At 42.9% G+C, this 21,178-nt stretch overlaps 2 protein-coding genes across 2 annotated transcripts; one reads left to right on the top strand and one right to left on the bottom strand.

Annotated features, from left to right (window-relative positions):
• The first annotated feature begins 2,422 nt into the window (after nt 1-2,422).
• Nucleotides 2,423-3,889, top strand: LOC111081146. Its single transcript, XM_022377104.2, has one exon. It carries the CDS (start codon nt 3,275-3,277, stop codon nt 3,563-3,565), a length of 291 nt encoding a protein of 96 aa, XP_022232796.1. The 5' UTR covers nt 2,423-3,274; the 3' UTR covers nt 3,566-3,889.
• A 12,455-nt stretch (nt 3,890-16,344) lies between these two features.
• Nucleotides 16,345-17,463, bottom strand: LOC111080633. Its single transcript, XM_041594105.1, has 2 exons — nt 17,106-17,463; nt 16,345-17,041 (listed from the first exon to the last, which is right to left on the bottom strand). Exon 2 carries the CDS (start codon nt 16,779-16,781, stop codon nt 16,446-16,448), a length of 336 nt encoding a protein of 111 aa, XP_041450039.1. The 5' UTR covers nt 16,782-17,041; nt 17,106-17,463; the 3' UTR covers nt 16,345-16,445.
• Between the last annotated feature and the right edge of the window lie 3,715 nt (nt 17,464-21,178).

The following is a 21,178-nucleotide window of genomic DNA, read 5'->3' as shown; positions in this document are numbered from 1 at the left end:
TTCTCTACCTCTATGTTTCCTTTCCCTTTTCAAATATTTATGGTTTGACCTTTCGCCTCAAGATGTTGCAGCTAGAGAGCTGCATAGTCGGGGTGCTACTGGATAAGTGTATGGGGAGATAAGACTTGGCTTAAATGGCGACTAAGTGGCTAAGGATTTCTATGCTCAACGGAAATTTTCAATGGTCCTAAGGCAGAGATTAACTAGTCACCAAATACTGGATGGAAATATGAAATTTATCAATGAATTTTGGTCATTTTGTGTAGAATTATGTAGATTTCCATATATGCAGACGTTTTGGACATTAATTCAGAATATGTAATATATCAAAATCTAAACGAATGTTGCTTATAATCTTCTACAAAATCGATTGATGGAAATGTCCATAAAGAGAAAAATACACCTTACAATTAAATCACAGATTCTTTAAGCAAAGTATAACAAATAAATTGCTTATAAAGTTATAAACTCTTAAAAAGGGATTATTAATTAAAAATTAAAATCTGTTTCTTACAACATTCTGTAATCCATCATTCTATTTATGATCTGCAGAATAAATTAATCTTTCCTAATTAAAAAAGCTGATGTATCATAATTCTAAAAATATTTTAGCACTCAAAAGTTCATTGCTCTTGAATTAATAGTGTTGAAAAACCATGTGCTTAATTAATTCTAGCTTTAATAATGATCCGAGTGGAATCTAGAATCAATGTCAGTTCTTGTTTAAAATTTTTGGATTTATATCTCTGAAATCCATGCCAAGGGAAGATTTAAGAAGAACTAAGACTTAAGAACTTAAGAACTCATTTGTAAGCCATAATTTCTGAGAGCATTTCTAGTATATTTTCCCTCAAACTTGAAACAGTTTTTCCCACTCAAAGTCCACAATAAGTATTACTGCAAATTGTGTAAATAAAGATTCTTTTAACTCCTGTGCCAAAATGAAAAACACTTTTCCGTAATGAATTTCCTTGAAGTGATAAATATATAAACCCAGAAGGAGGGCCTCGTCCATCCTCATCTGAAGGACTCTCTGACTGCGTGTTAAATATTTATTTATGAAACGAATGTTTGGGGCGGCCCCGGCTCACAAATTGTGACCTTGCGACCGAGCCACCGTCCCCCTCTTCCAGTCGGAAAAAACCCCATTTTAATGTGGGTTAGAAGTGGGTTTTAAAAATGCTTTTCATGTAATTGTAATTTCACTTAATGTAATTGACACGCGGCCCAGGCCCGGGCCCAGCCGCCCCTGCCCCCTGCTCGAATCGAGTTAATTTCTACTTAATTATGGCCTAAATATATTTGTTGGCCGAAAGGAAAGTGAAAAATTCCTCAAATAATGGGATGGGGAGGGTTTTAAGTAAAGGAAAATTTATTAATCTTTTGGCTGTTGCTGCTGCTGCACAAAAAGAATGATAATAATAATAATGCTAACCATAATGTTAATAGCAATAACAATGACCAGTGAAAGTTTCGTTTCAAGTCTCTCGTTTATGGTAATTCTCGTTACGATTCAATGCTCTGTTTCGATGCTAAATGCAAGGCCTGTGAGGGCCACAAATCAGTTGCCATGAAGTTGATGATGATGCTGCGATGATACAGCCATCATTAACGTTGTCTGCTTGGGGGTCTTAACGCGGAATATGCACAATGTATGGGCCCAGACACGCAACTCGAGCTGCAGCCTCGCTCCCATCCCTAGTCGCAGCTCCATTTCCATTTACAGATTCCAATGACCATATCTCTCTCTCCCTCTCTCTCTCTCTCTTTCTCTTTCTCTCTTGTGTTCATTGAGCGCGTTGAATTGGAAGCTGTCGACGGGCTGTCAAAACCAGCAAATGGCTAACAACCCGCATGGCCTGTTAGCCCTCTGGGCCAGCTTTGACCTTAGCTACCTGTACACTTGAGGAGGAGTAGAAGATTGAAAGCGGCTGACCCTTCAGGGAGTCGGAGTAGAAGGTACAGCCACAGCCCCTTGAGGAGTTTTGTGTGCCATAAAACGCTGATGCACCGCATTTGCTTAATCCCGGCGCGTGGTCTTTCCCAAAGTTCTTAATCCGGTTTTGAAAATCCTTTTGTTTTCGCTACATTTGCAGCTACTAAGTGCAATTATAAAAGGATTATGCGAAATTTTGTGACCTGACCAAAGGGACCAGCGCACGCATACCCAGAGAAGAGAGTCTCTTCTTCCCGGCACCTTGCATACTCGCACATATATTTCATTATGACACATATTTTTAATGAATTACCTGGAAGTGGCTCTACAGTTTTCCCCTCTGCACGCTGCTGCAGTTATGCTAATGATGCAGCTACCAGGGAAGATCTGTCATATACATACATATTTTATATATCTCTTCTCTTTCGGTTCCCATGCAAATGCAGCAGCAGCAGCAGCACACACATGTGTGTAAATTGACGTACTTTACGTGGATGTAGATGTCACTCAGGTGCTGCTGCTGCTGCTGGATGAGGAGATGAGTCGGTTACTGGGAATTGTGTGCGTGGAATTCATCTTTGAGAACCCACTAGAACAGAAGAGAATTCTATGGAATAGTCACACGGTTGTTAGGGAAAGGTTTTCTGCTTTTTTTTTATGTGGGATGCAAATGTGAGTTTCTGTAGGTTTTCTAACTTTACTAGTCGTATGATTGCTTGGGATTTATTTACTTTATGTGTGTACTCTCTGGAATATTCAGTGTCTTTTATTTCCGTAATATATTTAATATTTTCGTCATTTAGTTTCAGTAAATAAGTTCATTAAAAATATCTGCCATTCTTCGTATTCTTAAGATTAATCGAACTAAATTCAGTTCAGGCCATGAACGCTGTTCCAGAACTTTCTCTCAGCTCTTGATTCATAGAAGATCTGTCACCTGCCTTTGCCTAGATCTCTCTCTCTATGACACAGACATGCACGTTCTTGCCTCAAATGCAAAACTTTAGGTGCCCGAAACTAATGTATAATAATGCGGTGGTAAACCAAAGGTTAAGCCTTTCAACATCCAAAATGGGGGGGATTAGGCCGGGATTAAGGTATGAAATATTTTTGCACAAATATTGACAGAGAGAGAGTCAGCAGTGGGAGGGTTTCCTGACCTGCCCAGTGCCCGTGCCACAGGTACCTTGTTTACAGGTAACCCCTGCCTCTGTCCCTGCCCAGATATAAGCATGTGTCCCCTGCCACAGAGTCATCAGTTGGCCTAGTGCAGCTCAGGCGAGCGGTTACTCCACTTTCACTGTGAACAAACATCCACTCCATCTCTGCCAGAACGCAATGGACCACGACAGATTTTACAAGCCCACTGTCACCTATCATCTGTTCCTGTATCGTGCGGAGCTGGCACGTCGCAATGCCCGCCAACTGAGGCTTTCCCGCACAAAGATCGAGATCACGGACGAGCTGATCTCAAAGACAGTGCGCAATCTGAAGACCTGCAGCATGGATGACCTGAAGGCGGTCAATCGAGAGCTGCTGTTCAAGCGGAAACTGCGGCACAATGTCTCCAAACTGAACAAAGAGGCCAAGCGGCAGAGACAGCAGCAACAGTCTGAGTTGCAGCAGTAGAAATAGAAGCCATCCAATCGATTGATTTATTGTATATATAGTATAGCTCCCTCCTCTGTAAATAAAGATATGTTTGATAAGTTTTTGTTGCTATTATTTTTTTTTGCATTGAAATTGCCTTGGAAACTTGTTCACTTCACTGACAAACAAAAAAAAAACTGGTAGCTGATTCAGACCAAAGCTTGTCGTTTGCATTGGCTAACGGCACACACCACTCCATGGACAGAGAGGTAGAGACCTCTGAACCGAACCTACCCGGACAGGAGGGACGTTAACCAGTTGGAAATTTTTATGATCTTGTGTTTGGCTTTGGCTTTGTTTTGTTTTTGGCCACTAAAATTAATTAGAAATTGCAAATGCAATTAACAAACCGCAACAAAAAATACAAAACGCTGCTCAAAATGCCAATGTTTTAATAAAAATTTAATTTGTTGTATACATATTGTTGCTGTTGCTGTTTCTGCTGCTGCTTCCCTCTGACACTGAGAGCCGAACGAAACTGGTTCGCTGCATAAATTAGCCAAAAAGCCAAGCCAGTCAAATAGCCAAGAAACCAAAGACCAGTTGGGGGAGGAGGAGATCCAGCAGCTCTACTGAGTAGAGCAGACAAAGAAGGAGGAGGAGGGCAGGAGAGGTGTGTGGGTTAGTGCGGGGGAGAACAAAAACAAGAACAAAAAGTTAGCAACTTTAGCTAAAAACTCAAACGAAATAAATAAAAATCAGCCAACAGTTAACAGCTTGAAAACCGTTTGGGGGCCTTTTGCCTTTGTTTCCACCCGACAACTGGCTCTGTGTCTGAAATTTATTTCGTGTCACCGTTCGATTTATGTGACTCCAAGAAGGTTGTAATAAAACACAACCCTCCCCCTACAACCCATGTAGAGAATATATGTGGCAGACTCTTTAGATCGCTACCAGATGTCGTTTGGCGCCAGCTGTCGAAATAATTGCGGGACGATCATTCATGTTTCCGTTTTACTTCCATATATCATGTAAATTATGAAAAAAGGAAATAAAGATGCATTGGCTTAAACGTTGATATGAATCTGTTCTCGTTGTTTTTTCGTTTGTTCAATTTAATGCGAGTTTTTATTATTTATAATCATTTTTGGTTAATTTTTGATGCTTTTTGAAAAGTTTTCAACAGGAATTATGGTAGCCATAAAGATATTTCCCAATGGATGTGATGGTTGATGGTTGGGAATATTATTTTCCTGTTTCTGTTTTTAATTTGAAAGTTGATTTGTTTTATGAGAGAGTTTTTGTGGTGCCACACCTTCCACCCCCTAATATCCATAATTTGGAAGCTACCAGAAAACTTTCAATGCACAGGAATAAAGAAGGATCAAATCTACTAGAATTGAAAACCTGGTTTTCCAATCGGAAATTTATTTTAGTCAGAATGCACCAAGCACTTGTCGTTTGGCCGTTTGAACACCTGCCGCATATCCAGAGATCCAGAAAAAAAAATATTTTAAATATTTAATAAATCCGTAAAAAAAAATACCAACCGCAGCTCAATTCCACTTAAACTTGTATAACCCCGGGAGAAGCCTCCCTCTCCCTCTCTTTATGTTTTGATTGGATTTTTCTTGCTCTTTCTGAATCTCAATCTGTTGACTTCAATAATTCGTTGTTTTTGCCGCTTTGCCATGCTTTTGGCTACGATTATTTGAAGGACAGGCAGGCTTAGAGCCGTAGACAGCAGACAGACAGACAGACCGACAGACGGACTAGAGGTTACTGTTCTACTTGACAAATGGTTTTTGTGTGTGGCCTGACCCACAGCAGAAACAACAACACAACAAACAACAGGCAAAAACAACCGCGCGACTACAACAGCCACAAATGTGGCGCATACGAAAATCATCAAATCACGACTTTGAGCTCTTTTGATTGACATGCACAAAAAGGAGCAACAAAAAGTTCAAAGAACATTGTCTGATTGTTCATAATTAAAGCCAAAAAATAGACCCCGAGGCCCACCGAATGACGACAAAAACATTTCGCAATAATTCTTGGCGTCGCCAGTCTCGAGGTGACACGAGAAAACGACGACAAAGAATGGGGCAAAATGTAACCGAGAAATACTCTCATACAGCACTAGAACTACTACAGTCAATTCCCCCACGGAATACGCCCCGTTAGATACAAGTACGAGTGCTTATTAACGCATAATTAGCATGCTTAGACCTGCTCGGAGATTGGATACCCTACCCTCTAACCAATACCCATACCCCTAGCCACAGCGCCTGCCTCCAAGTGACACACCATCTCGTGGTCATTCCGTGGTTGTGCCGCCATTTAGTGTGGCACTCTATTACCCCGCACCACAAACCAATTGACCAACCCAACCCACCAAGACGCCGCGGCAGCCTCCTTCGTTCCTCCTCGATCTTACGGGCTGTTCGTGCTGTGCTTTTCGTTCGGCGTGTTCAGCGTGTACCGTTCACTTTACCCGGCTATAACACGACCACAACTATAGCAACAATTGTCGCTTTTGACATTTAGCCACAATTACTTTTTTTTTTTTTAGCCGTCTTTCGTTGCTTATATTTGGTATGACTCGTTCATAGCTTTGCATCTACTATATGTGCGAGTGTGTCTCCTTCTCCCCCCTGTGAATTTCCATAGCGCGAAACTTGTTATAATTAAAATATGCACACACACTTCTTAGCCCCTGCCCTAACTTTTATTTTCAAGGTGTTTTTTGCAGGCATTTAAATGGTGACAAAAAAGTTTTTAATCGGGAAAACAGGTGACAGTATCGGTAATTGGATGTCGAACTGAAACTAAGGCTACTTTTTAGAAAGTAAATCATGATTTTGTATCCAAGTTGTGGGAGTTGTAACTTATTTCAGAAGTCTAAAATGCACAGGAATCGTGTTATATTCTCTCCAAAAAAAAACAACTAATTGAATACCTGGAAGGGGCTGCGGTTATATCATATATGTACATATGTATTATTTTCTAAGTGAAAAAATATCTATTGATTTTGTATGACATTCCAACAAAACTAAAGAACTAAATATGTGTTTGCATGTCATCGAGAGCCTGTTGAAATTGTCCTTCTCTGGTTGGTGTTTCTTCTCGAACTCTGTACTGCTGCAACCTGATGCCCCTGTGACTCCTATTGTGGCTGTGGCAAGGTGTGGCCATTGCACTTTTCTGTGCTCTGCTGTGCTGTGCTGTGGGCGTAAGCTCTTGCCGTTGACGTGGCCTGGACTGCAACTGAAACTGGAATTGGAATTGTCTGCATGTTTCTGGTGGGGGGGCTACGGCCCCAGCGCACCGCCTTTTATAACTTTTGGCATTTACAATATTTAATCATATTTCGTGAGGACCGACTGCAAAACAACGAGAAATGTCGTTCGGAGCGTAACTTATGGATACTTTTGGGTTGCCCGTGCACCCCGCAACAATAAGAAACAAATGAAGGCCTAGCCGAAGCCTTTGATACTGTTGTCTTACCCTTGACTTCCATAGCAGCCTGAATTAAAGATATTTTCCATGGGGAATAGAATATATATGCATATGCTATAGACTAAAAAATCCTGTCTTCTCTTCGATCATAATACCCTCTCTTCTTGGCCTCTGTCTGCCACTCTTTCTTCCCATCTTTGCCCTCTGCTCTTTCTTTTCCTCTGCTTGACTCTGTTTCGGTGCATTGCTGGGAGCAATTTAACCGTTTTTATTTTTTATGCATGTGCATTGCATTTGTGGCTCATTTGCATTTGTGGTTTTTGTTGGTGCTGCTGCCTTTGCCACTGCCTCTGCCGCCGCTGGGTGGGTCGCCGATCCTTGTGTCGGTCGGGTGGGTGGATGTCTGTAATGCAATTTGCTGCAAAAATGAAACCGAACGAATGCCGAGAGTCGGGCGTTGAGCATTTGCCAGCATTAAATTTAATTTTATTAAAAAAAAACTTTTTTTTTTGTTGCTCTCCATGTGTCTTTTCGTCTCTTTCTCTCTCTCTCTCTCTCTCTCTCTCTGTGTGCTGCCTGGGAATTGTACAATTGACATCAGGCGCAAGTTTCTGCTGCCATTGCCGCCTGCTGCCTCTGCCGTTCGTTTGCTGCAGTTGAAGCTGTTGCCGCCGCTGTTGTCGCCGCATGTTGTTGACGTGCTTGTAGCTGCTGTTTGTCGTTGCATGTACTCCCACTCCCACTTCCACTGCCTCTTCCCTCTCTTTCTCATTCCCTTACACTTTTTGTTTTATGGCTGCTGCGGCTGTGTTTGTGTGTGTGCTCATGTGTCAGAGAGAAAGAGAAGTTCAATGAAGTTTTGCATTGTGTTGGGTGCGGGGGGAGTAACGATAAACCCAACGAGATTGAAATTGTTATAGTTACGTGTACAGTGGTATTTGTGCAAGAGGAACCATCAATAGAGGGTTCGATCCACTTAGGACTGAGAGTACATAAATTCGAGTTCGGAAATCTAAATTTTAGTGTTTTACATTTGTTCGAATTACAGAAAGTTTCTTTTAGCCAGGTGCCACTCTACATATGTATGTACATTTATGCACTTTGGTTGCTCCTTGCACTCTTCCAATGCTGTTGCTTTTTCTGTTGTTGTGGCGGCTTTTGTGGGTTATCTGCTGTCGGCATCAGCCATCGTCCAGGATTGTTACCAATTCTTTGTAAGCTCCTCCCCACTTCACCTTTCTCCATGCATATGTTCGCTTTTGCATATTCATTCGACGCCCAAGGACAGCAGTCATCAGCAGAAGCAGAAGCCACAGCACAGGTAGGGCAGAGCAGCAGCAGTAGCAGCAACAGCAGCAGTGGTAAAGCAGCAGCAGCAAATGCAGAGCAACAGCAGAGGAGAAGCAGCAGCAGCAGCAGCGAACAGCAATGGCAGACGCACAGCAGAACAAATGCAGCAGCAGCAGCAGCAGCGGGCAGAGCTAAAGAGCTTAAGCAGAAGCACCGGCAGAGAGAAACAGCCAGCGACTACTATATCGAAATGCTTCTCATCATCATTTGCATATGTTACAGTTTATTTATTGTTGCGGTTGTTTGCTGCTGCTGCTGCCGCTCTTTATGTTGCTTCGCTTCGTGTTATTCGCGCGCATTGCATTACAACACAAACAACGAATGCAGAGAGAGGCGTGGAGTGGTGGAGTGGTGGAGTGGGGTGTGATGTGTGAGCAGGAGTCTTAACCTCTCGCTCTTTCCCTGCTCATGCATTTGCATTGTTTCGCCCTCAAATGATAAACAGTTCGATTGTGTGGAGCGGAGTGAGGGGAGCACAAAATATAACTCATACGCAATGTTCACCTCGCTCTTTGCTTTGTCTCTGTCTCTCTAACGCCCTCTCTCTCTCTCTCTGTCTCTCTCTTTCTCTGGCTGCCATATTTATGGCAGTTACGTGAGACTTTGTTTCATGCGACAATTGCTCTTTGTTTCACAGTTCGTTCGTTTTTTGGCATAAATATTTATTTGTTTTTTTTTTTTCTCGCCTGGTTTTGTTATAATTTTTTTGTAGCCTGATAATTTATGTTTCTTCGATTGTGCAAGAATTGTGCAGACTTTCGATGGCACCGTCACGAGCGTGCGAGCTAGCGCTCTCTTCCTCTCGCACTCTTACGTTATCAGGGAAGCCTTTCAAGTTATCGCTACAGAGTTAATTAATTAATTCTCTCAGCGAAAGTTGCTTCTTAAGTTGAGTTTGCAATACAAATTAGTTTATTAAATAGTTTTGGGTCTGCCCTCGCTGGCTGTTGGAAAACGGAATGTTGTAGCCTTCGTTCTGACTGAAGAATACAAGAATACCCTCTACAAGACTCTGACATTGAAATTTCTGCCTGCATTAATAACGACTATTTTCCCATGTCTTGGGTAGTTAGATAGTGGTTATACAAAGGTTATACAAACTACTAATACAGTACAAAACAGTTGTCGGAATGTATGCAGAAACGAGGAGAGAAACTTTTCTATACCTAACGTTATCGTAAAGTGCATCCTTCCATTTGTAATACACATCCACACGAATACAATATAAATATCCCTGCACCCCACAAGCACCGGAGGTATCATAATACAATAGATTCTACTGTTCATTATTGGTCAACAATGAGTGCCCGTGCTCCCCCCCGGGGAGGGGGCATATCATTTTCGCATTTTGATGTCCGATTACCGGGCAGCAAGCAGCAGCAGCAGCAGCCATAACTAGAGCACAGCAACAATAGAAAAAGGTACAAAGGCAGCAGCAGCAACCACTATTATGACAGCGAGTAGCTATAGCAAAAGCAATTTGTTGCACTCACTCAGACAGACAGACAGACACACACACACACACTGACAAACACAGATACTATATCCAGCAGATAGAATTGTATCTATGTGAGACAACTCAATGCGCTCGCCCTGCCTCTCTTTCTCTCTCTCTCTCTCTGTCTCTCGCAAAGTTGTCGGCTATGAAAAATGGATCTGCTCCAGAAGATTTCTGTAATCTCGTTCGTCACACTTGGCCGCTCAAGTACAAATTTATGAAGACTCCAAAGCTAACGACCACTTCGAGCCCCCTTCATGGCCCCTCCCCTCGATCTTCCCCCCTTTGACCAGAGTAGGGCCATGTCCAAGCTTCTTTTATTAACTTGTAACGCTTGTTCCGTTCCATGCCGTTCCTTTCCCTCTTCTCCAATTCGTCTAAAGATGCACTCAAGAATGTCATGGAAGAGTGGCCAAAGTGTCAGTGCTTGCTGGGTAGTAGGAGCATTGTAGGAGCATTCCCTAGTGCCGCCGGTTATGATGTAAGTTCAATAAATTGTTCGCTGCAACAATGGTAGTAGACAATCGGGTGGCTGTTGCCTCACGCTCATTTGCATCGCAGCAATCTTTGCGAAATCCCCGCGCCAAATGACTCTCGGGGCAAAGTCGTCGCACGACGCCCCTCTCTGGCTATCAAGAAAAGTGGGCGTCGGCAGGCACCACCAAATGTTGAAAGGCCCACGAAACAATTAATGTGACTACCGCAAATGGGCTTAATGAACCTTTTTCGCAAAACAAAAACAAAACAAAACAGAAAACACAAGCAAACAAACAGTTGAAAATACGAAAGGGAAACCCGGCAATTGCCTTTGTTTGTTGCCCCCACCCCACCTCTCGATCATTATCCCTTTCACATTCGATTTAGCATTTAACGATGCACAAAATCATGCTCTTTCACTATGTGGCAGAGTCGTTTCCACAGTCATTTTCCATTTCCATACCAATTTCCAGACTACACCCACACCCACACACCCACACATTTTTCAATTAATTAAACCAAAAATATTTTCCTTGTTTCAACTGTCCGCCGTTCCTGTTTCGTTGCTCTGTCCTGTCCCGTTGTCCCGTTGCATGGGAGCATGTATTGTACAATTGACGTAAAATATAATTAAAAATTGTTCGTGTCAATACGCAAAAACGGGATCAGAGTAGAGCACAGAACTGGGGACTGTGGAGTGTAACAAACAAAAAAAAACATAACAAAAATCGACACCATGCAATGCATTCAATCAATGCATGGCAGACAAAATGCAAAATGCACTTTTATTGTATTTTAAAACAAATTGAAAAGCCAACAATTCGCTGGCACAAAACGGTATTTGGAGCACAGCATTGCATTTGATGCTCTATCGATATATGGAGAACACCGTTAGAAATTGTTTGCTATATTGTTGGGTGAAGCTTTAAAAGTGGAAACAGGAATGCAGAGTTTTTAATTTAATTATTTTTGACTGTTTTTTTTTTGTATAATCCCCTAATACATATTAGAACTATTCTTTAAATCTGATTATACCATTCTTTGTGTTTAAAAATAATACTCCAAGATTAAAAACCTAATTAGCGCATACTTTTAATTGAACTATAACAAACCCAACGATAAACACTAATTATGGCCTTCAACACACAACAGCCAGCTCCCAATTCTCAAGTTTCCTCCTAATTACTACTTTAACACAATAAAAACCCAATTCCCAAATATGTATCTCTTACCACTTATGTTCCCAAAAAAACATGTTTAGATGATGATCTTTGAGAATGTTTTCAATGGCCTCGATCTCCCCCCCCCCCCACCCATTTATGTGTTCTCATTATCAAAATTTATGGGTTAATAGAGCGGTAATACCCGCGTTCCCCTGGTCTGTATTTTTATGACTTAAGCACAAAGCTCATCTGTGTATCGGCTTATAGCTGTTGTGTAAGTTGTGTAAGGGTATTGGATGCACATACGATATAACAGAATATTAACACAAAAAGGAAATTCGCATTGCTGTGTAATAATAAATATTGGTTTTGACTTTTGTTTTTGTAGTGCTGCAGTTGCTGCTGCAGTTGTTGGTTTTTGATCAGTCTCTCTCTCTGCCGCTGTCTCTTTCCCTCTCTCTCTCTCTCTCTCTCTCTGTGTGTCTCTTTCTGTTGATTGTTTTCTGCATTTAATCTTGCATTACTTTTGTTTCAGCTTTGATTTCTGTCATGCAAATGGGCTAAGGGCGTGGCGTGGCGTGGCTGTCGTCATGTCTGAACATGTTTATGCATGCATAGAGTTTTGTGTTTGCAGTTTTTACTTTCACTGTCGAATGCAGCACACCAAAAAAAAAAACACAAAAAAACGAAACGAAAATTGTTCACCAAAGTGCAACAAATGTGGGCTGGTACGAGGAGGGAGAAGAGTGTGGCAATAATCGACCCCCAACTGTGATTAATGTCGAGCATTTGCCGAGTGTCACACTGTCGTTGGCGGCATGGTCCGTCTCCAAGGGGCAACGGCAACTCCTGGCACATCATTCACCTGCCTAACGATAGCGAGCTGCCACAAAATGCAGCATCAACGTCATTATGGTGTTTGCTGTTGTTGTTGTTGCTCCACGTTGCGGGTTGATTTCTTTTGACGAAAGCGCAAAAATTTTCCTAATGATGCCGGTGCAAATTCAAGCTGCAACTAACTGTTCAGTGTGCTCTGGCCAGCGCCTCACCAACAACCAACAACCAACCCCCCCACCCACAACGGTTGGCTGTAATCTGGTCATGGCCAACGTGGATGATTGTTGACTTTTATGATTTCCATTTCTTAGCATTATTATGGACGTGTGGCAAATCAACAACAAGCAAATAGAAAACACCACCAGCCACAGCAGCAACAGCAGCAAGAAAATCAATAGAAAATCCCCAATGCACAAACTGAAAACGGATGGAAACGATGGGCAGTAATACTTTCCTAAGGAAAACTCTCGATGGAGTTTCTTCAGCCCCTCTATAAGTATCCCATATCGATTTTATGATAGACCTTTTACTGGTTTTTGAGTGGCCTCACATCTCTGCGTTTCATCCGTATCCTAATCCTAATCTTTCTCTATTTTCTATCTGGTAACATTCTCTGTTTTCAGTTTAGCGCAGCTTCACTGTATTTGTGGTGTTGTTATCTGTGGAATGGTGTAGTAGTACTGTGCATGGGATCTCTACCTCCATCTCCATTTCCAACTCTGAGGCTGGGGTTGGGGCTGGTCGGGTTTGTTCATCTGTTGTGCGTATGCCATAAATCGTAACAATAACTACTTGCCACTTGGCCAGACAACGAGCAGACATCGGGAGTTGTTGCTGGAGTTTGGTATTGGGATTCAAGTTGGAGCTGGGACTGGGACTGGGGCTAGTAGCAGAAGGCGGCATACAGCATACGGCATACGATTTCACTTGACTGACGCAGAGACGGAACAGACAGACAGACAGAGAGACATAAGCAAAGTGTTTGTGTTGGTTTTGTAGCTGTTGTCCATATCCCTCAAGTGACTTTCTAAGCGTTGTCTGAACGCTGGCAACATGAAAAATGTGGAGCTCAAGCAGTGATGCAGTGGCAGTGGCAGTAACACAAGCACCAGCAGCACCAGCTCGATCGATTCCACTATCAGCAGCAATGGCATCAAATCCCCATTTATTTGATAGGGGGTCTGCCCTCCCTCCACACTTCGCACTCCATCTTCCCCTTCGACGACCATGACCATGTCCAGTGTTGTGTAGTGCTCTCACAAATATTATCACACACACACACACCCCCACACACAGTTTGATAGAAACACAACTCATAAAAAACCCATTTATAACTGTTAACTTGTACAAAAGTATTTACAGACGATTTAGCAGCTCAGAGTATTACGGGTACAGCAGCCATCGTACACACACACACACACAAACGCACACAATTCCAATTGTTTATTTGTGTTAACTGCTCTGCCAGCTCCTCCTATTCCTAGACAATTCCACTTCCTATACACTGTGCCCAAAGTATATGCTATATAAGGTATGGACTATAACATATAATTACTCACTAGCGGTGCATAGGTTCGCTGTAGGATCAAGGTGCATAGGCATGCGTGAGAGATGTAAATAAATTAAATATCTAAAGTGTAGAGTCGTTCTGCCCCACCTGGTATTTCCTATTCCTTGGCTCTGCCCACTTCATCTGCCCATTGGCAGCAATAAAAAGTGTAGTGTTGTTATTTGTACAATGTTGTTTGTTTCTCTCTCTGTTTGTGTGTTTTGTTTGCTATTATTGTTGCTATTATTACAGTTGTTTTTGTTTAGTGGCCAACACAGCTGCTGTTTTCCCCCTTTCCCACCTTCCCGTCTTACATAGCTGCTGACACGCAGAATTCAATGCAACAAACAAAACAGCAGCAAGAGCAAAAAAGTAACGGTTATCCAAGTGCAAAACAAAAGCAAATACAGCAGCAGCAGCTCTAGCTAAAATCATAGTGAGAGAGAGAGAGGCAAAGTTTGCCCTTGTCCTGCATGACTGAATGCAAGCGGAAGAGTAAGAGAGCGCAAGTAAATGAGAGGCAACTGCATGAGTGCAAAGAGAAAACCGCAGGTTAACGCAAGTAGCGGGATCCTTTGAGTGAATGTGGGTGGAGGAGCATCGAAAAATGTGAGCGTGGCTGCCAGAGAGCAGCAGGCCATGGATGATGGGTGAGATGACATTTGGCAAGGTGTGGAAGGGTAAGGAAGTATGACAGCATGATCTCTGCTACTGACCCAACATATCCTGCTAGATTAACTAGAACTATTACTATTACTAGAACTAGTACTAGTTGTCATTGTCAATCACTTCACAAGTTTAACAATCTTCAAAACTTTAATTGCGCAGCCCTGAAAACTTCTGATTGTTTTGCCAGCCGTCTTTGTTTTCTGTGAGAGCAGCAAAGAGTGAAAAGAAGAACAGTTTTCATTTTCATACTATTTTTATTTGGCGCGCTGCTAGCAATTACTAGCAAAAAATAGTACAAAAAAAAAACTAGTGGAAAGTAAAGAAAAGTAAACAAACTGTGTGCCCAACAGAGTGCGGCAACATTTAAAGGAAAATGGGTTATGAAAAACAATTTGAAAAGGTATAAAATTGATGTCAGTTCTCCCCCGCAGTGAACGGTGGAGTGGAGGCTCCATATTGATTTTGCTTACAAATAATAAAAAAATCATTTTTTTTCTCGTGTCTCTTGCAGTGGAGCGTTTTGTGGCTGATGGACAGAGTAAGGTAAGTGCAACCAAAATCAAGAGCTAGGCTGGTTTTTGTTAGCTGTGCTTATTAAAAATAGCTGGAAAGCGCGCTTAAAGCGCAGAAACTAAACCGCATGGACACTCACACACCCATACACACAGGCTGGCAGTGCAGAGCGAGAGAGAGAGAGACACACGAGACGAGGCTTGTTGTAACATTTTTCAAGAATTGGGACAACAAGGCGCATAAATAACCGACATGCCACAGCAAAAACGAAAAAAAAAAAAAAACTAAGTGAAACGCGGCAAGATACTGCACTTAGAATAGTAAAGAAGAAAAACAGCAAAGGAGTGTGAGAGAGCGAGAGGGAAGCCTAAATGTTTGTGGAGAGGGATAACCAGTGTGTGTGAGTGTGGGGGAGACGAACAACTGCGTGGAGTGTGTTAGATGCTGTGTAACAGCGTGTGGGATCCAGTCTATGAGTGAGAAGGAGAGGAATACCTGCGTGTGTGTAAAGGAATTGCAACTAAATACGAGAGCGCGCTTCTCTCTGTTCTAAGAAGAGATGCAATGCGGCTGTATCATCTCTCCCTCTCTCTTTCCCTCCCCCTCGCTCAGCCTACAGTGGACACAAAAAGAAAGCGTACACCGAGAGATACCGGTTTTCAATGGCCCAGAGGGGGGACAGGTTTATTTTCCCGTTGGGACTGTGTGACAAATCAAGCGAGAAGCGAGAGCGAAGACACACAGCAACCTCCCTCCCGGCTTCCTCCTACTTCGCCTCCCCCTGTTCCCTGGTGCTAGAACAGTGCGCGAAAAACGTCAATGGCCCAGTGAAAGAGTTGGTAGTGGAAGAGAGGGGGGGAAACAGCTGTGAAGCTACGCGTAATGGCAGCAGGAAATTGAAAAAAAAAACTTGCCGCGCGCTTACCTTTGGGCTGCTGCTTCTGTTGCACTTCCCTTTGCTTGTTCTTGGCGTTTTTCGATTACCCTGTAGTTATTGGGTAGAAAGGTTTTCAAAGATCCGGGATTTTATTCCTTTAAGGCCTGTCTCCAGCACAGGCTCCTGACTGGATTTTCCGCGGTGCTGGAGTCAGGCCTTTAATTTGAATAGTATTTCCAATTAGATTCTTTTTATCCCAGGGTATTCTATAGTCGAAATAGCCACTATATTTTTCCTTCCTGACAGTTGCAAATGCCTCTCTACCGTTTCCCCCTCGGGTGAGAGTGTCAAAAGTCAAACACTTTAGCCTTGCCTTTTTTTCCTTTTTCCGTTTGCTTCCCGACACGAGTTCTTTTGATGATTTATGCCGCTTTATTGCTTATCACTTAAACTGCCTTAAAGTCCCTTGGACTAGCCTTACACCTATGTACATATCTGGCAGATATATACCCTATATGTATATTCTATAGCTTTCCCATTTGCTGGAGATTCACCCGCTGGCGATGCTGCCGCTTCTCGAGCTGCCGCTTCATGTTGCGCCAGAGCCTGTCGCGGTATATGCTCTCGCGATTCAGAGCACTCCTCTGCTGGTAGACGAGCTCCGCGGGACTATCGGCCTCCCACTGACGCCGCTGTTGCAGGAGGATGAGCTCGTTTGTCAGATGCAGCTTGGTGCCGGCAATGCGCATCAGACGGCGCTTCGGGCGTCCCAGTTCCTGTCGGTGCAAGTACAGGGCATAGCTCACGGTCTTCTCTCGTGGGTTGGCAGTTGGAATGGTGCTTCTGGTATTGTCTGACATTGTTCGGTCCGTGGGATTGGATTGCTGGTATGCTGGTTGCTCGTTGCTATGCAAATCGAAACGCTGTTCTAATGCTCTCTCGTCTTCCGTCTCTTGTCAGAGGCCAAATGATGCAATCAGTGCGTGTGCAGGGGACTTTTAAGGCAAGAGGCAGAGGAAGGTGGCAGGTAGATTGATCCACACACAAAGGCACACACACACAAACACATGCCACACATCCACAGGTAGAGCTTCTCCGTTAACGAATTTATTGAGGGAATCTGAAGGAGGTTCAGTGAAAGTAACACAAGAGCTCAATTAGCTGGTGGGTCGTCGTTTGTCTACCTGTAGTTAATCTCCCACCGCGACTTGAACTGATTAAATTTTCAATTTTCCAGCGCTGCTTCTCTTCCGCTGTCAAACGGCAAGGGGCAATGCTGCAGATGCAGATGCAAATGCGCTTTGCATGTTGCCTGCTAATTGGCAACAGTTGTCGATGGTTCTTTTTGCCACTCGGCCTCTTATCCCTCCCGGTAGATGTATGTATTTCTCGTATTCTGCAGTTTTCTGCTTCAGTTTACCCGCGTGTTCTCCGGTCCGTCTCATGGCCTTACCTGCATGATTAATGAACGCCGTTATGCTTTTACGATTCGATGCGATGCGAGGGGCCGGGCCATCTGCCAGGGCTCACTGTACAGTGTACGCATGCGCCGCTGGCTGTCCGCACTCAGATGTTACATAAGTCCGCCGGTGCCATAAAAACTAAAAAAAACAATAAAACACCAGCAAATTAGAAATTACTTTTATGTGCAATACAAAATAACAAAAAAAAAACAGAAAAACAAAAACAGAAAAAAAATGGTAACAAATTTACACACAATGGGCCGTTAGGAAGGGGGCCTATATATGTGTGTATGGGGGGAGGGCAATGCCTCGAGGCCCAGTGCGTGGCATTACATCAGCATTTGGCCAAGAGTCTGGCTATGTCTATGCCCCCCAGCCCCCTGCCACTGCAACGTCTGCTGTGTCGGCCTCATTAAGGCAGGTTAAATCGGAACTGTATTTTCCAAGGCAGTGCGGAAATTCAAATGCTGTTACACACGTATCTCCATATATGTACATTATATGCGTATGCTGTAGATCCAACTGAGTATCTGCAAGTACGCAAGTTATTTCCCTTTATTTGATGGAAAGCAGCTCCCAAGGCACAGTCTAAAAAGAGAGAGAGAGAGAGGGACAAGTGGACGTGGTTGGAAAAACTGCTGCTAATTAACCCACATGGAAAATGGTGTGAAGTGGAAACTCTGTTTTGCAGCTCTCTAGTTCCAGCACAAAAAAAAGAACAACTTTTCGTTGCAGCTGCATTACAATGCCATCCAAAATGACAATACATACGCAAAATGCTGCCCAGTTTTTACATGAAACTTTTCTTTGCCCCGCTATTTTAGCTATTAGCTATTTAGCTATTTTCTGTATGCCATAGAATTTTGCATGGAATCGCTTACTTCTGGCTAATATGCCCCTTCACCCCTGAGTACCAGGATTATAAAAAGAGACAAATTTTCAACTAGCAAAACTACATGCAACATGCCACAAAAAAGAGGAAAAAATATATATAACAAAACAAATGAAAAAAAAGGGAAAGGAAAATAAAGAAAAACATGAAAATGTTTTCCACATCAAAATGCACATAAATAATAAATGGAACAGGAACCCCGGACACACACACACACAGAGAGAAACAAAAGCGAATCGAGATGGGAGAGAACGAAGAGAAAGGGGTGTGAGGGAATGGGAAAATGCAGAACTGAGAAAACTGAGGAAAAACGGAAAATGTTGGCCAAAAACATAAAGAGCTTTTGTTTCATTTCAGACGACGACATCTTCTTTCTCTCTCTCAAAAACTGTTAATAATAAAATGCTGGGGCACACAAAAATTATGAAATTAATTTTGAAATTTTAATTATGCAACAGTAGTTGCAGTTGCAGGAACTGTGGCAGGCTTACCCCTTCCGCCGGCCCCCTTTTTTGGCAGCTCTTGCAACATGCAAATTGACTGGTGGCGCACACACATAGGCCACAGAGTGTGTCCCTATTGTGGTTCTGCTCTACTCCACAGTGGATTAGCACTGACCGACCGACCACACCCTCCTCCACTCCATGCCACTCGATGGTTTAATGATGCTGCAGCCCAGACCCATACCCAGTCCCACAGTCCCAAAACCAATGCCCCATTCCACTTGCCTCCAACAATTCAATTGAGGCGCACACACACACGAATCTGTGAGGGTTCTGGTTTCAGTCTCTGTTCAACTTTGATTAGAGTTAAGCCCTAAATTAGTTGCCGCCGCTGGCCCTGTGCTCGTTGGCGACCTTTAGGCCGCGTTTGGTCTGACTTTGGGAAAGGTTGTGACTGCGACAATTGGCTTGGGCTCCATTGGTGATCGCATCAGATTGGTAACAGATGGTTGCGGGTGATTTTCCGTGAGTTCCGCTAGTTCGGAGAAGTTTGGAAATATTTACTATGGGCTAAGAAAACGTATAAAATACTATAGCAAATATCATAAAATATACATTATTTAGGGAGTTCTCTAAACGTATTGTGAATGATTTCCTGCGGAACTGCCTTTGAGCACAAAATTTATTTATTAAAATCAAACATTAAATTTATATCCCTGGATCATTCGGATAGGAGCACTAATTGAATTATATTAGCAATTATAAGCAGCTCTGCTGCTTAAAGAATTAAAGAATCAGTTCTTAAGTATATAAATCTAATACTTTTCAGTATCCCCTTTGTTCTAGCTAAAAGGTATCCCAATGTTTTGCAGAGTAACTTCCCTCTTGTTGGTGGTGGGGACCTGGGGATACAGATTGTGATGTCGTTAAGGCCACATATCACCCCGCAAACAATCGCAAGTGTTAATCGTTTTGATTCCACCCAGATGTCAGCCAGCAACTCAGGGAAAGGAAAGGACAAAGTCGAGAACAAGCGAAACAGGAGCTGGGGGGGATTCCCTTCGAAACTTGGTGGAATGCTGCACGCCGCCAACTTATTAGCGAACACAGTTTAATGGCTCCAATTAATGTCAACCCAAGTTGGTGATGGCCTGATGCTGCCTCTGCTGCTGCTGCCACCGCTGCCTGTGCTGCTTTTGCTGCTGCTGCTGCTGCCTTTGGGCCAAGAGTGAAATTTACTTGAAACGAAAGTTTTTGCTGCCGGCCATTGATTGGGTCCGCTTCGCTGCACGCGAAAAACTTTTTCGGATTGAACATTTGTAGAAATGCATAAAAATTAATTAACAAGCAGATGCCGAATCGAGCTTTTGGGCAGAAATTATTATTAGCCAAAAAGCTGAAGCAGCAGAAGAGGCAGCAAAAAATTCAAAGCAAAAAGCATAAGAATTTTTAATTGGCTTTTGTTGGTTTTTCTGCTTTTGTTATTGTTGTTGTAGTATTTCCTACTCAATGCCGTCCATCGTCATCGTCGACTTCTCGCACATTTAAGCCTAATTAACTTTCTACTTAGAGCCCACTTTTGTTGCTGTTGTTGCTGCTGCTGCTGTCGAGAGTGGATCTACGTCTAGTGCTTCTCATTCTTCTACGTTTCAGTCTCAGCTTTAGCTCCTCAGCTTCCAGCAGGCAGCAGCAGCAAGCAGCAGCTTCTTTTTCTTTGGGTTTTGTTGTGTGTGCATTTTGCATTGTTTTGCTATACCCTGTAGTAGTCGTTTGGCGGCAAGGGTAAGCTGTAAATGATAGTAGCGGGATTTTTTAAACAAAACTTTGAAGCAGGATTCTATGAGGTAAATCATTTGCATTTAGGTATTCCTATTTTGATTTGTAAATTGAGAAACTTCTGTAGCACTCAAAAAAGCTTTTAAGATTTTTCTTGACTTCGAAGTAGTTCCTTTTACATGTTTTCTAGTGCACATAAATCTACTTGGAGGGTATCACTAGAGTCGTAATAACTGGTTTCATGTGGTTCTACCTTATTGCTTGGTGCCTTATTGTCTTGGCTTTTCCTTTGCTGACTTAACTGCCTCCTGATGCTGCTGTTGTTGTTTCTCATTCTCCTGCTGCTTTTCTCTTTGGTTGTATCCACTCCTCCGACTGTTGCTTCCTCTACTTCTCTCGCTCTTTATTCTACACCTCCTTCTCCTTTTCTGGCTCTGCCTTCTATTTCCTATCCTCCTTCTCCTGCTCATCTCGCACTGCGTCAACTTCTAATTTCATTTGAAGCCTCTTCGCTGTGCGCTTTGAAGCCAGGGCCAAGCGCACAGATGCAGCTTTTCAAACGTGGCTAAAAGCAGGAGAAGAAGCAGACACAGTGGAAGATGCAGCGGCAGCAGCGACGGCTAACAAGGTGAAAAGTAGGTGAATGTTAAGCAGTCGCCAGCTACGCTACCAACAACAACAAT

Source organism: Drosophila obscura, unplaced genomic scaffold (assembly GCF_018151105.1).
Source record: "Drosophila obscura isolate BZ-5 IFL unplaced genomic scaffold, ASM1815110v1 contig_208, whole genome shotgun sequence".
Taxonomy (NCBI): Eukaryota; Metazoa; Arthropoda; class Insecta; order Diptera; family Drosophilidae; genus Drosophila; species Drosophila obscura.
This window is presented reverse-complemented; position numbering and strand designations above follow the sequence as displayed.

Excerpts from the sequence above, each read along its gene's own strand:
- LOC111080633 (XM_041594105.1), bottom strand. The coding sequence starts at position 16,781 with ATGTCAGACAATACCAGAAGCACCATTCCAACTGCCAACCCACGAGAG.
- LOC111081146 (XM_022377104.2), top strand. The coding sequence starts at position 3,275 with ATGGACCACGACAGATTTTACAAGCCCACTGTCACCTATCATCTGTTC.